This window comes from Clytia hemisphaerica, unplaced genomic scaffold, assembly GCF_902728285.1.
Source record: "Clytia hemisphaerica strain Z4C2 unplaced genomic scaffold, Clytia hemisphaerica genome assembly, whole genome shotgun sequence".
NCBI classification, from domain to species: domain Eukaryota; kingdom Metazoa; phylum Cnidaria; class Hydrozoa; order Leptothecata; family Clytiidae; genus Clytia; species Clytia hemisphaerica.
This window is the reverse complement of record NW_027103680.1, coordinates 455,591-471,038: the sequence shown is the minus strand read 5'-3', so window position 1 is coordinate 471,038 and position 15,448 is coordinate 455,591. Positions and strand designations below refer to the sequence as shown.

General features: G+C 35.5%; 1 protein-coding gene across 1 annotated transcript; it reads right to left on the bottom strand.

Annotated features, from left to right (window-relative positions):
• Positions 1–1,109: 1,109 nt before the first annotated feature.
• LOC136803713 (hexokinase-4-like) lies at positions 1,110–14,140 on the bottom strand. Its single transcript, XM_067060434.1, has 8 exons — positions 13,993–14,140; positions 8,802–8,856; positions 7,944–8,474; positions 6,878–6,977; positions 5,562–5,754; positions 4,339–4,494; positions 2,391–2,541; positions 1,110–1,387 (listed from the first exon to the last, which is right to left on the bottom strand). Exons 2-8 carry the CDS (start codon positions 8,844–8,846, stop codon positions 1,178–1,180), a joined length of 1,386 nt encoding a protein of 461 aa, XP_066916535.1. The 5' UTR covers positions 8,847–8,856; positions 13,993–14,140; the 3' UTR covers positions 1,110–1,177.
• Between the last annotated feature and the right edge of the window lie 1,308 nt (positions 14,141–15,448).

Below are 15,448 nucleotides of genomic sequence, written 5' to 3'. Positions count from 1 at the left end.
TAGGGGGCAGTTTAAAGCAAAAGGTGAGATCAATGTTTTTTAATACGTATTCTTTGTATTAACATACGTAACATGCATATAACATTGAAAAGATAATTTTTATTACATGTTTGATTTAGGTGTAATATATAATACAAGTATTACAGGTCCGTGTTATATACACGGCATAAAACGCGAAAGCACGTGGTAAGCAGGTAGATAGATTTTTGGCTTTAAAATAGTTCTAGATCAATAAAATACCTTTGGAATTATATTTTTCACATTAACAACTGTTTTTCAAACATTTTCTTTGTGTTTTACAGTACTTGAAGCTGACCTGTCAACACTGACCTGTGACCTGTGACCCGTGACCTGTGACCTGTGACCTGCGTTTTACACTAACCGTAAAATCGGACACAAGAACACAGAGAACACAAGATTTGGATTTGGGAATTCTGTAATTGATAAAATCGGACACAAGAACACAGAAAACACAAGATTTGGATTTGGAAATTCTGTAATTGATAAAATCGGACACAAGAACACAAGATTTGGATTTGAATTCTGTAATTGATAAAATCGGACACAAGAACACAGAGAACACAAGATTCAGTCATTACCATCTTAAAATTTATTTTTCCCATTGCGGACACAAGAACACGGAGAACACAAGATTCGGATTTGAATTCTGAAATTTATCAACTTTGAATTAGAATACGGAATTAAATAGCCTGAATCTTTGATAATAAATAGCCTGGATCTTTGAAAAAGTGGAAAGCCAATGAGATTCGAGCTTTACTTCTTCACCACTACTGGAAACCGTACGACTTTGATAGGTTCGGCGTGGTCTAATAATATCTGATAAAAGAAGGGATGCTCAGAAATACACCAGTTTTAGTTAAAGCTAAAAATCACACCTTAGGTTTGATTTCATTTTCCTAATTGTGAGACTCGGATTTTATTAATCTACATATAATTCAGATTCTAACGGTACCAAGAAACCCAGTGAGAGATTCTTTTCAAGGTTTCGAGGAAATTCTGACAGAATACTTGGCACAAAAAGTATCATCTCGATAGAAAGGCCATCACATTAGTTCACCATATTCTAAAATAATTAACAAATTTGGAAATTTTATATCTCTACTCTAGATGCTTTTTACCATTATCAATCAGTTGTTTAAAAAATCTCTTGATTCTTCTAATCGACAAGGGCGGTTTTTGCAAGTCGTTGAGCTACGGCTGCAACAACAGCCGCCCCACGCCCTGAGCCATCTTCAGCCAGCCTCAAATTAACCTGTGTTGTTGGCAAAAATTCCTCCAATGCTTGATGCATGAATCGTTTGAACGTTGGGTGTTTTTTGTAAAGACTTCCGTCCATGGCCACACTTACTGATGATCGTTTCAAACGCTGTGAAAAAAAGAAATTTATATGTTTATCAATGCAGTACACAAAAGGGGACAAAATCCGCGGTGGGTAATTGAGCACAAAAGGGTATGGGGGTATGCCGCTGGTCAGGGTACCTTTTTCTCCTCAATTAGTCCCAGGCAGGACAGACTCTTGTCGGGTACCTTTTTGGGGGAGATTCATATAAAATGTGGGAGATTTTTGGAAAAAAATGGAAAATTTTGGAATTTCAGTTCTATCCAAGATCACTTTTTTTTCATAAATTTTAGCAAAGTTAAAATAAAAACAGTAGTAACCCGGGGGGTTTTCATAGCCTTAAAATAACCAAAACACTAAAAGAAACACAAAGAGGTTTAATACCATCTGCCCTTAAAATGGATGATTTGGCGAATAGAAATAGGGTTTAGACAGCATATTAGCTACTCTTAGGTGCCAAATAAACGGCCCCCGCTTTTTTGAAAATTTTCCAAACCCCCCGGACCTTATTAGGACCCCCCCGTTTGTTTATTTTTAAGAATTCTTTCAGCTTTCAAAGAGAAGGTCCCTTATTCTGCTCTAAATATCCTGATTTTAGGCTATATTTATCTTTATTTCAGGGTTTTAGTAATTACAATTTCCAACCCCCCCCCCGGCAGTTAGGTCCCCCCCGTTTATTAAAATTTTGAAAATTTTCCCGCCCCCCCCCGCGTTTACTCGAACCCGTTTATTATTCAAACTTATGTTTCGAAAAAAATGAAATCCAAGATAAATCAATCAAACAGGAAATCTACCTTATTATACGAATATTACTTATTGCACGAATATTACACCACGGCTGGTCTTAATAATTTAAGGGGGTTTTTATTAACACGAAATTTTTCAATTCGTGTTAATAAATAAAATGACTAGTAATATTCATGTAATAAAGTCGGAAATCTTTGCCGTCAGCCTTCAATTAAATTAAACATAGAGACTTGTAAATAACTTTTTTTTTAAATATCGTTTGCCAAAGAAAAAGAAATCTCACTCTTAAAATGCAGGTAAGACCAGCGGCAGCTAATCGAGCGGCACGAAGCGAAACAGCGATACAAATATCTTGCATAACGTGACAATCTTCAATGGTGGCTGCCTCATATCCTAATTGATGTAAGATGTTCACACATTTCATTGCATCACCACTGGAAAAATAATAGATATAAAGACTGTGAATTATGATTTTATCGGGCTTTTTTATTTTTCTAAAAAAGCTTTGTGGGTATTATAATAGAAATCTCTTAGAAATTCCTCGAGTGAATTCTATTGTAATACCGCCGAAACAATCCCACAATGCATCGCTTTTTTAGAAAAATCAAAAACTCCGATAAGATCTATTATGATTTTACATGGTTACAGGAGCTAGCACCTACAGAGCGGAATTTTCGTTAGGGACGACATGCCCCATCTTGTTCACATCTAGCCTAAACTACCGGGTGACCCACGAAAAAGTTCAGACGTTTCCCGACATCTTGAGGCCGAACAAATGTCCCAAAGTGCTTGGAGTTTTGATATTTAGGAAGTAGATATCCTAACTTAAAATTTGAGCTATCACTTTTTAAATTTGACCAACTTGTTTTCTACTTATGAGCTTTTAAAGTCAAAATTCACTTTTCGGAAAGTGTTAAAAACACGTAAAAAAGAGGTATTAAATTTATGCAATCAATTAGAAAATCACTTACAAATTGACTTATTTAACGAGTTTTATGACATTGATTATTAATAAAAACACCTTTAAAAGTAATTTTTGTTTAAAACAAGACTAGTTTTTATAAAAATTGGCGCTTTTGTAGATTTTTCAGATTTTTTTCAAAAACTGTACATCCAAATATAACTGTTGTCAATCGGCCGACAACCGACAAACCGACTTCAGTGTTCCAGAACTGAAGTTTTTTGGATAAAATCTTTATCAAACTTCACAAAAGTGTTCATTGAGGGTTAGTATTCATTTTCTATACCTTTAGTTTTTCTTTTAGTGTTATTATAGATGATGATTATGACTTTTCTCTTCTTTCGGGCTTTTTTGTGTACAATGTTATTTCTATCTTGTTTTTGCTTCTGTTATCAGTTTAAAGAAGGAAAAATACTTATTTGAGTATTTCTACATGCCCTCCTTGTGAAAAGAATAATATTTTGCATGATTACTTCTCCAAAAAGTTTTGTATTTGAAATTATTTCGTGAAACCTTTTGAAGTTTTTTCTGACCCAAATTTTGTCGGCCATGACACCTTCCCTTTCCAAATTGCACTCGGGCCCATTTTTCTAAAAAATTACGCGGTCTTGTATTCTAAACCTTCCAGATGTTGAAAATTTTCCCGACCTTCAGAGCTTTAGCGTGTCGGAAGAAAATTTCTACATCGGGTACCAGATTAAGGTTTTCTAGCCTCTCTATTCCAACACGCGATTTTTTTATCACTCTGAATTCACTTAGAAACGGGATGAAAAATACCGGTTTTGAGTGAGGTGCTCGCTATTTCACAGCCAATTCATGATATGCACCATACTGGAGAGTCTTCTGAGAACTTTTAAAATTTTCCACCCAATACGTCACTTAAACAATAGAAAAAGTGACGTATTGGGTGAAAAAAAACACAGAAAAGTTGCATAATTTCGTGAAGTCATTGCAGTGGTGCATATCATGAATACGTCATTTTCGATACAGCGTAGTAGACCTTCAGGCACCCTAGTTTAGAAATACATAGCATCCAGCCTCATGTTATGTCAAGGAGGTTAAAATCGCTTCAAGTGATATAATGATTGAAAAAAAGAAACCCCTTCTACTTCAATTTTTTATATTTTTTTCTCGACTAATTACTGAATATGAATGAAAATCAGTACAAATCTCAAGCAACTACTCTAGTCTTATTTTCTTCTTTTTTTTGACATTTTCATTGCGTTTTATCTAAAAACTTTTAAAAAACAGAACAAAGTTTTCCTATTACCTGCAAAATTCAGATACGTAAATTGTAGTGAAACTGTCTTTTTTGCTCAACTGTGGTGATATGTAGCCTCGGAATAAGACAAAATCTTTGATTAGAGACAGAATGCATTGACGAACGATTTCACCAAGATACATGCCAGATATCATCTTCTCGAATCTAAGTAAGAGGTAAAAGCAGTGGATACTGATTAGATGAATCATTTCATTTCGAGTTTCGTTAATTAAATTGTTAAAAAACATCGAGGCCTGGAAAACCCGAGTTATAAAGATCGAAAATTTAGGTACATCTAAAATGACTGAGTTAACTCGGAAGTTAGCTCGGAAAATAAAGGCACACCTTAAAAAATTCGAGTTAAGACGTCATAACTCGGGATTTTATAACTTAGGTTTCCATAACCCGGGATTATATCTCTCAGGCCATTAAAGTAATCGTAAAAACAAGCGAATTATACAATTAAAGAAAATTGAAAGCCGAGGAAAAGTCAGGAAAAGTCAGTAAAAGTGACTAATTTGTAATGTCGTATAAAAACGAAGAATAAAATAAAATAATTTCAATCCGACTTCGACTTTCCTAAAACAATTAAAGCAGAATTAACCACAGATATCTGTAAAGCCCGAAGGACTAGATAGGCAACTTTAAGCTTTCTCCAGCAAAAAAAAGTGAAGCAAAAATTTGACTTTTTAAATTTCGTGCCGATGGATAGGATCTAGCATTTTAATTGTTTTCGGAGCGCGAGATCAAAAAAAAGTAGGCGGCAAACGCTATTTCACATCTCTCAAACCGGTGAAATTGCATATTTTAGTTACGTGACTTTGGTAGGAAATCCTTTCAAACCTAGGCTTCACTTTTCGATAAAAGCCGCAAATCTTCGGGCTTTACAGATCTGTGGAATTAACACAAAATAGAAAAAATTGCATTTCTCACCCTTTCAACAACTTTTCTGGTTGCCAAAAAACTACCAACCAACTCCCGTTCTCTACACCAAAATACACCTTTTCGACCATAGTCTAGTAGCGCGGTCAGACAAGTGCCACTTAATTATTTAATTATCCCCTAAACTCGATCCAATCCTTTGTGTACACCTTTTTCTATTGCCTATAGGTGCGAAAAAAAGACTTGGACGGTTTTAGGTTGGTAAAACGGACAAAAAATGCCCGCGCGGCAATTGGCGGCTACGGTCGAAAAGGTGTATAAAAAAAGCAGGAAAATCACCCAGCACTTACAATTGTTTTCCAGGATATAATGATTCTTCATCAACAATCTTGTCATAAGATGTACTAACTGATTGCAATTCATCCATATCACCATATGCTCCCCATTCCGTATTGATAATGCACTCTTTGTAAGGAGATTGTGGGTGAAACCATTTGCCAACATATTCCAATTTCTCCATGTAACAGGCATTTGAACCAGTTCCTGAAAATTAGAAGTTTTATTAAAACCTGAGAAAATTAAACCCGAGTTATGAAAACCTGAGATATAAAAATCCCGAGTTACGACGTCTTAACTCGAACTTTAAAGTGCGTCTTTATAGAAGTTTTTTATGTTAGGCGATACAAACTTTTAATACATCTTTATCAACCCTTGCTCTAAAAGCTGTATTAAAGAGGACTTGGTTCAAGTTAAGTTTAACAGAGTTGAATGAAGTCATTGCATTGTCTCGATCATAGATCATTTTTGACTAATTAATGAATAATTTCACAAGTTATTAACTCACATCACAGAGAAGTATTCTTTGGAATAAGGTGGTGAAATAATAACTCGAGTGTTGTCGTTCTTTGGAATAAGTTTTTCCAGAAAAAAACCGTATACCTCATAAGGTCCATTTCCGTTCCAAGGGGGTAAGGTATGTGGCGGAATGTCATAGGGAGATACAAAAATCTGTCAAAAATAACTCAAATTCCATGGGGTAGCTTTTTAAATCATAGTAAAATTCAGAATTCCAGAGGGGTTACAGCATTTCGAGCCACAGAGGGATGGACCTCCTCAACAGGGGGTATACGTTTTTTTTCTGGAAAAGCCCAATAAGGTGATAGTTATCTTATCAAAATGACTCACAGAATGACATCACCAATATAACACACAATCGCAAACCTTAAGGTCTCACTTTTTCTTGCTTGAGAAAGGTTAAAGATTCATCTCTAGCCCCTTCGGGGCTTTAAACTCAATGGGTGCAGCGGCAGTAAAACATTATTGCAAACAATACACCATAAGCAAAACAATTTAAATCACGTGTTGTATCTTGTAACAAACTTGTAAAACAAAGGAAACAATTTGAATGTTAGATGTTTTGTTTTCAAACCCTGCTATGACCACTTTTATGGTTCAGATATTATTATGTGCCATAACTTCGTGTAACCTTGTCCAATTCCGTCATAACAAGTATCTGGTCTGCAAAATAGTTTCTGTAGTTCTTTTAAACAGCTTACTGAGAAGGTTTTATAAACATTTAAAAGACCAGAAAGTTGTTATGACGGAATTAGACAGGGTATATCGGTATTATATGAAATACGGTACAAACAACATGCAACTTTCTTACCTAAGATCATCCCAACCATAACATCAGGATCGTTATAAGCACAAGACATCATCACTCCGGTTGTATCATTCAATAACGCAATCTGCTCAACTTCAATTTCCTATAAACAATATAAAGACATTTTAGGGGGACATTTTAAAGACATTTTATTGGGGGTCATGCACTTTCTCCATGACACTGTAATGAATAAATACCATTTTGGGAAAACCTTTGTCACACCACCACCGGCACTTATTCCACTGTGGAGTCACTGCTTTCCAGTGCTCAAAAAGGGGTACACCACCCTCATGAAATGGATAATTTTGCTCATTTTTATTATACATACTCCTCAAAACTTTGCTTAATTTTTGTATTTAAGAACGGTTGGAATAAGTTTATTTGGTCTTTAAAGTGACTCTCAAAGCATTCACAATTTCTTTTCGTAGATTTGACAAAAAAGTGAAAAACGTACAGTCATACTCAACTTTGAAGTAACTGAACTAACCTAGACGTTCTGTTGATATGGATAATCTTAGGGAACCAATTTTGATTTGTTGGATATGGATGATTTTAGTGAATTTGGCAGTATTGAAAAAATTCACCGCAAAATTAGATCTTGCAAATACACGTTTTTTTTTTTTTTAAGAAACTAGTTTTACCAAGCAGCCTCAATGTCTTTTGAGCCTTAAATGTTTCTTACATGTTTCTAAACTTTTTGACATAATCAGCTTCATGGAAGGTTGGATTGGAAAGTTCTTAAAAAAAACGAATTAAAAAATGTTATTTTCTCATTCTCAGACTCAGCATGTTTCTTAGATGTTTCTTAGTTTTTAGGCATTCTGAGCCTCGTGTTTCTTAAAGGTGTGTTTCTTAAAAAAAAAACGTGTATTGACAAAACGCTAACTCACCAAAACGGGTTCTTGATATAATTACTCTCTCTCAAAATTACCTAATTCTTTTTGTCTAAAACAAGCTCAGTTTTGGGCGAGAAAGAAAGAATTATCGCCCTTTTAGGTGAATAACAATATGAGCTACAATGAGTTAAAATATTGTTATAATAATTTTTGAATTAGTGTCCAAAACTTACATTGCGTTTCTCAATTGCTTGCTGAAGTAGTGCAACTACATCATGATCCTCCACATCGTCCACATCAAAACCTTTAGTCCATTTAATCAATGATCCACAGGTCAAACTTTCCTGGCGTACAGGAAAAGAAAAAGTAAACCCTACTGTTCCAAGTTTTCTTGTCTCTTGACCTAACTTTAGTTTGGCAAATTTTGCAAGACATTCTGCAATGTATCCAAACAAACCATCGGCATCACCTTTCATAATTTCTTGAGATATTGGAAAAGTCTCATGACTCATTGACACATTCCCATCGTTCAGTTTAACCAATAAAACACGGAAATTGGTTCCGCCTAAATCAAGTGCAAAGTAGTCCCCTGTTTCAGTGCCATCTGGAAGACCATGTACATAAGTCAACAACATTTTAACTGGACTATGGTAATCTCCACCGTTTTTTAGCCCGTACGAAAAGTCTTCATTCATCTTTGAAATCAATTCTTCTGCTGATTCGCGTGGAAATTCGAATTTTTTCAGTAATGTCTTGACCTTTTCCTAAAATAAACATGATATGAAATGATGTCAAGTCAATTAGTGATGTATCTCTTCACAAAATATATTTCGCAGTAAAAATGCAAGATTAAACAAGAGTTGACAAAATTTTTTATGCTAATAATCTGGTTACATTTTATCAAAACGATGTCAAGCCTTTATTTTGTTCGATTTTTAAGAGGACTGCTCTTTATTGATAGTTAATTCTCTTTCATTCTTGACATTCATAATGCTGAAAGATAATTGATTCATTTCAACACAATACTTAACAGCTTGAATTCAATCAATCTACTTTTGAAAAATAGAGTAGCAATGAAAAATAATGTTTACCTTTTCCCAGGCACCTGGTGCACATTGATGAGTTGCAGGATACATCTTAAAAAATCTGAGATGAGAATAAGGTAAATATTGACAATCAAGACAAGATATTTACACTCTGTAATAGCAAACTATTGGTCCAGATTCAATTTCCCATCATGTGGACTTTTCCTTTTCGATTTCAAAAATCTAGTTCATTATCTAGTAAAATGGCAAACCTTACAGTTTTAAAACTTGTTACAGGGACAATCCTACGATTATTAACATAACAGATTATTTGGTTAAAAAAACATCCAACATTTATGCTTAGAAATAGTGATTTCTAGATCTAAAAAATTCTTTTTTTAAGGAGAATCTGCTTCAGCCACTACTTATAGTCTGTGGCTAATGGCCCTAAAACATTTCACTTTTGCCATTTTGATTATCTTTTTCCCCATTTTTGATTTGAAGTATATAAGGTCAAATTAGCATGTAGCACCCAAGATAATGGACCCCAAAAACCGCAGTAAAAAGTGGACGGCTATAAAATTCTAATAGGCTAAGGTGTAATATTGTTAGTTTGTATACTCAAAGTTTTGGTCAATATAACCTCTTCCTGATAGGTATCATTTATTTTATTTCTTCTCCAAAGATTCAACAATGTTTCAAAGATTTCATATTTTTACTCTATGTACCCCAAACCCCACACGCATAAATATGGCCACTGTGCACAGTGGAATCAACATAGAGCATTGATTTTTTGCACCTAATCCTCTTACTTAATTTGTTAGCCATGCATAATGTAGCTGCAAACTTAAGCTTTCAGTAACCACCTAATGTACTACATAAACCACATCATGTGTACCCCAAAACCCACATCAGCTTTTTGGAATTTCAATAATTTGAGCGATAAAACTCAAAAGAATACATGTAGCCAATGTTTCCATGTACATTTTGGGACTTTTTGTCATAAACTATTCCTTTTTAGATAGTTTTCTGGATCTATTTTGAGTTATCTCAAGTTTCTTTTTTAGTCAAAATAATATTTAAAAAGAAAGACATCACAATGAAACCAAAGTTTAGCTTAAGAGTGAAAAAGCAATCAACAAGGTATGAAGCAAATGTAACTAGAAAAAAGACAAACTTGAAAAACAAGCAAATAGAGGAGGCAGTCCAGTTTTGCATTGAAAATGGGGTGAGAGCAGGTCAGGCTGCTTTGAACACTGGGAACTATCCTTTGACTAAAGATCGTGGAACAATTAACGTCAATTGTTGGATCAGCTAAACCAAAACCTCCACCTATAGAGTCCTTCATGCTGATTTTATCAAGGATCTGGAATAAATGGGCACCTTTGGAAACCCTTGTGGAATGCTCAAAGCGTTTCGGAGTCACTGCAACAGCATTAAATGTTGAGTTACATGCAAGAGGACAAATTTGAAAGAGCAAGTAACCTGTTAAATGAGGAGGCTGGTTCATCAGCTATTCGTCAAATTCAAACCTTGCTATTCAAACCTATATCATGATAATGTACGTTAGCGTATTATCTATTATTAGTAGAACTAGAACTAGAACTTGCTGGCAGATCTAGGTGGATTCCGTCTCCCCGGTAGATCTTTTTCTTGGGAAGTTGATCTTCAAATTAGTTCTCAAGGTTGGCTTCGCTCAAATTTTTTCATCTATGGCTCAAATTTAGGCAATTTCTCATAGTTTTTGAAAATGTTAATTTCATTAAAAAGTGCCGGGTTATTTTTTCATGAATCCCTTTAGAAGTTTTACGGCGCATTTTTTTGCTTGAGAGTCAGGTAAACGATAGAGCGCTTTTGCAGCATTAATCTTTGATACGCATTTCGGCGGTACGCTAGTGTGACTAACTGAAAGGTAGATATCATTGGCAAATGGTATGCTGTTTGTTTCCAGACAAAACGTAAGACATCACTTTTTGCAGGCAAAATTTTTAGAAGGTTTTTGATTGAAGAAGAGAGTGATGTTGATAAGTAGAAATTTGATGTTTGAAACCTAAGATAGACCAAGGCACAACTCAAAATACCCCTCATAGAGTGCAGAGGGGTTGAAGCCCCCCCCTGAAGGTTCAGCCCCCCCCAGAGATTTAGCCCCCACCAAAATTCGAAATAGACAGCCCCCCTACCAAAATACACAAAAAACAAAAATGTTAGAATGGAAAAAAATTCAAACAATGCAGGGTCTTCATTTTGCATGTCCACACAAGAGAAAGAGATACCAAATGTATAATGTCTTCTTTGAAATTCTTATCAACAAACGTCAATAGTACGACTTCATTATTACACCCGGGGGGGGGGGGCGCTCAAGGTTTAAATGCCTACCAGACGTTCGGCCCTTAAGGGTAGGTTTTTCATAGTTCAGCTAGTGCACTGTAAGGGTAGGAAATTACAAAACTGTACTGAACTGCACTGTAAGGGTAGGAAATTGTGATAAAAGGCCGATTTTTTGGTAAAATTGGTACAAAATTGGTCAATTTCAGAGGAAAAATTCCACATTTTCTTGGAAAATTTTGAAAAAGTGCACTGTAAGGGTATCAAAAATAAGAAGTAAGAAAAATTTCTTAGTTCTTGGAAAAAGTTGTTAGGTTAGCCCCCAGTCAACAGACCTAAACAAATAGCCCCCCTGAGTAAGTAGCCCCCCCCTGATCTTAGGGAAAAAGAGCCCCCAACCAGAACTTTAGGCTCTAGCCCCCCCTAAGAGCCAGGGGGGTTGCATTCTATGGCCCCTCAGCACCTGAGGACATATTTGATATTTGTAGACGACAATATTGGACTCACAGCTTGAACCCGTCTTGTGTACATCAAGTTATAAAAAAACACACAACGGGTCTCCTGTCTATACAGTACTGGGACAATAAATCCATACATAGCTGTATTTCGCCTTCTTTAGAAACATTGTAAAAAGTATTTTTAAAGAAGCAAGGCTGATTATTATATTGGGACAATAAATTCATGTGTATTCCGCCTTCTTTAGAAACATTCTAAAGCGTTTTTCTTTAAAGTAAAGAAAGCAGAATACCTACTATAATGGGACAATAAGTCCATATACCCATATATAGTGTGTTCCGCCTTCTTTAGAAACCATTCGAAAGCGTATTTTGAGCTTACATTACAGATACACCAGACTTTGTCCGGTGCAGAAATAACTGGAAAACAAAATCATCGGACATAAGTCCGGTGTAGTGTCCGGTGTACTTTATTTGGGAGTGAAAAATTTGCATTGGACATTTTTTGCCGCGGCACTCTCTGATCTGATGTCCGGTGTAGCAACTCCAGAAGTCATGCAACTTTTGAGTTTTGTTGACGTCAAACCAAATGTTTCATTTTTCCGTGAACTTTGAACCCTTGGAACTTTTCTTCTATGTATGCTAAAGCGTTCCGGTTTTTACTAAATGAAAGCCCGTGATCTTAGCTTTCCAGCGGTATATAACACTGTGGACACGGGCTAGACGGCAAATTGGTAAAATGCCGAACGTTTTGCAACATTTTGAAAATTGTTTGTCGACAGGAGAAAAAAAATTTGCAACTATCGAAAAACAAATGTGTCTGGAAACGGAGGAAAATGTATTTGTAGGCTGAAACTTTGTATGTTTATCAGAAAAAGGGTGAGGAATTCAAAAATCACAATCGCTAATTCTAGTTCTTTCCTTTTCATGTAGTTTTTTTAACTTTTTTGCTTCTTTAGCATGGGAATGTCCTAAAAAAAAGTTTTTATTTCTGCCGAAATGGATTTTCTTTTCATTTGGGGTTTCTCCTTTCAGAAAAACTTATTCTTTACTCATAAGTTTTTGTTCCTCCATTTCCAGAGGCCCCTTGGAAATGGGTCCTACCACCTTTTTTGACTCATTTCAACCTTTTCCAAGCTATTTTCTTCAAAAACAAAAATAAAACAATGCAATGTCTTCTTTTTTCAAAAAAAAGATATATTTTTCGTTATTTTGATAAATATACTAAATAGTTTACAAATATCTTTATATAATAATATTTTAACACCATCAAAGAATTCTCCCTCCAAATTTGAGGTCTCTAGCTACACTAGAAAAATAAATATGCAAAATTTAAGAAGCATGACTGGAAAATTTCTTTTTTTTCTTTTTTGACACATTTTTCGAATTTTTCCAAGCTATTTTCCTAACCTTTTTTTTGACATTTTTAGTCAAATTTTTGACACTAAAATTTGAATATCTTTACAACCACTAATCCTCTGGAGGCCTATGACCCCTCATTTTCTTTCTTTTTCAAAGCTCTACAAGATAGGACAGATTTTGAAAAAAAAATTAAAACTTGAAAAATCTTCTGGAGTTGCTATCCGGTGTAGCGGCGGCTAGGGCGTTTTTTTTCATATTTCGATTTAAAAGCCTACTCGGTGACTTGGTGACTCCAAATGACTTTGGAGGTTTGGTGAAATGGTGGCCAAATTGCCATTCCATGTTTTGTAAGATTACAGATAGTCCCAATTAGTTAGAGCAGTTGACGGTAAAAAACTGATTAAAAATAAAAGGGGGTGCAAACTAGGCCAGTATGGATTCCACGAAATCTCGCTCCGAAGATATTTTTCCGTGCAGCAAGCCTCACGCCAAGCAAAATTTCAAATGTACCAACATTCAATTTTCCAATAAGGGTGCAAGATGGGAAAAGAGGTGCATGTGCCAACATAATTAATAAGAAGGCGCTGTGGTATAGTGATCATTGACCTTGGTTACTGCACAGGCGACTGAGGTTCGATTCCCACTCACAGCGGTTCACTTGGCAAGTGAATGAACATTCGCCCGATTCAACCCATGCCATGTGAGCAGGGGAATTGGGTAGTCAGTCCAAGGTGCTGACGGGGCACTCATTGAAAGCGTCTATAGTTGGGAAAATAGGCCTTAAAGCCTCCTGCAACTCAACCAAATAGAAATAGAAATAGAAATAAATTGACGCGAGCGCAAGCGAGCAAAAGCAAATTTAGCCAAACGGAAGCTAAAAATCGATCGATTATGGAGTCATTCACGCCGAGCTGGAATTATTACTTTACGCCAACTGAAAATCAAACAATCTTTGTAAGTACCCTTACGCCAATGCGCCAAAAACGTTTCAGTTGTACGCCGAAGAACTTCGGCGTTAGTTACACGAAATCCATATACTGGAAACTAGGTATATGACTTGACACCACCTGGCATAAGTATCCTTAGAATTAACAGATTAATTAAAAGAAATATACCTTTAACTGTTTAGCAAGTTAAGATGTAATTGAATTATTTAGATAAGCTTGTGGAATGCCTTTGCTTGACTTGATGTTGTCTTACGAAGTCTTTTTGCGAATGCTTTCCGTCAGGTCAGGTTTTCAGTCAGTACGGACCTTTTATGATTTAGCGTACATGTTATTTGACCGTAGCACGTATACCAATTTTGCTTTTGAATTCTTTCCGTAACGCTCTGAAGTCAAGCAACGAATCCGAATTTAGCAAACAGAATGACCGTTCATTGACCTATTGTTGCAGGTACGCCATAATAGACGCTAGCTTTGAGCTGACTTATTCGAATTTGTTTTTGTTTTGAGGTTTAAAAAAATGATGAGTTTGCATGATGTTTGCAAAGAAAGAGAAAACTTTAGGCAGAGAAAGTGCTAGTTTAGAAAAAAAGTAGTAAAGTCCAACTAAATTGGATGTAGCAGCTTCTTTGACCCAGCTCGAAAAGCGCGGCAAATTTTTCAGGACGGCGTGGCCTGGTGGCGGAAATCTTGTGGAAAATTTCACTGTGAGTTCTGGTCTTTTTTCCTGATATTCTTTCACCTCTGTGTCTGTGCACTGTGATGGTAGTAAGTTAAAGCTTATCAGTAACAGTCAGGGAAATCCCTCAATTGCGGTAGTAATTTTTTACTGCAATTGCGGTATAAACGTGACTTTCGCATTTTTCATATACCGCAATTGCAGTATATTCAAGAAACAGAATTCAAGATTCAAGGAGAAAACAAGCAATTTTTGTACATAATTGAACATAATTGATCATATCTTTTTAATGCACAGACAAAATATTTTTTCCGTAGATCAGATTCTTTTAAAAAAGAAAAGCTTTCTTCTCGTACGATTTTTTACAGTCGATGTTTGTTTATCTTTGTCGACCAGCACTATATGTAGCCGTTATAAGCCTTTGTAGGCTAACCACGAACGAAAACTACCGCAATTGCAGTATACCGCAATTGAGGGATTTCCCTGACTGAGTAAGCTACATCTAGGAATTTTTAATGAACAGCTTTTGGTAAAAACACTTCTTTTAAAGCCTAGCTTCTGCTATCCCCCATATCATAATTAGCAACTCCAGAAGATTTTTCAAGTTTTAATTTTTTTTTCAAAATCTATCTATCTTGTAGAGCTTTGAAAAAGAAAAAAAATGAGGGGTCATAGGCCTCCAGAGGATTAGTGGTTGTAAAGATATTCAAATTTTAGTGTCAAAAATTTGACTAAAAATGTCAAAAAAAAGGTTAGGAAAATAGCTTGGAAAAATTCGAAAAATGTGTCAAAAAAGAAAAAAAAGAAATTTTCCAGTCATGCTTCTTAAATTTTGCATATCTCTTTTTCGGGGGGGTTTTCACTTTTACGGTATGACGGTATTGGGCCTTTTTACCCCCGGTAAATCGGTATTACGAGAAAAAAACGACGGGATTACGGTATTTCATT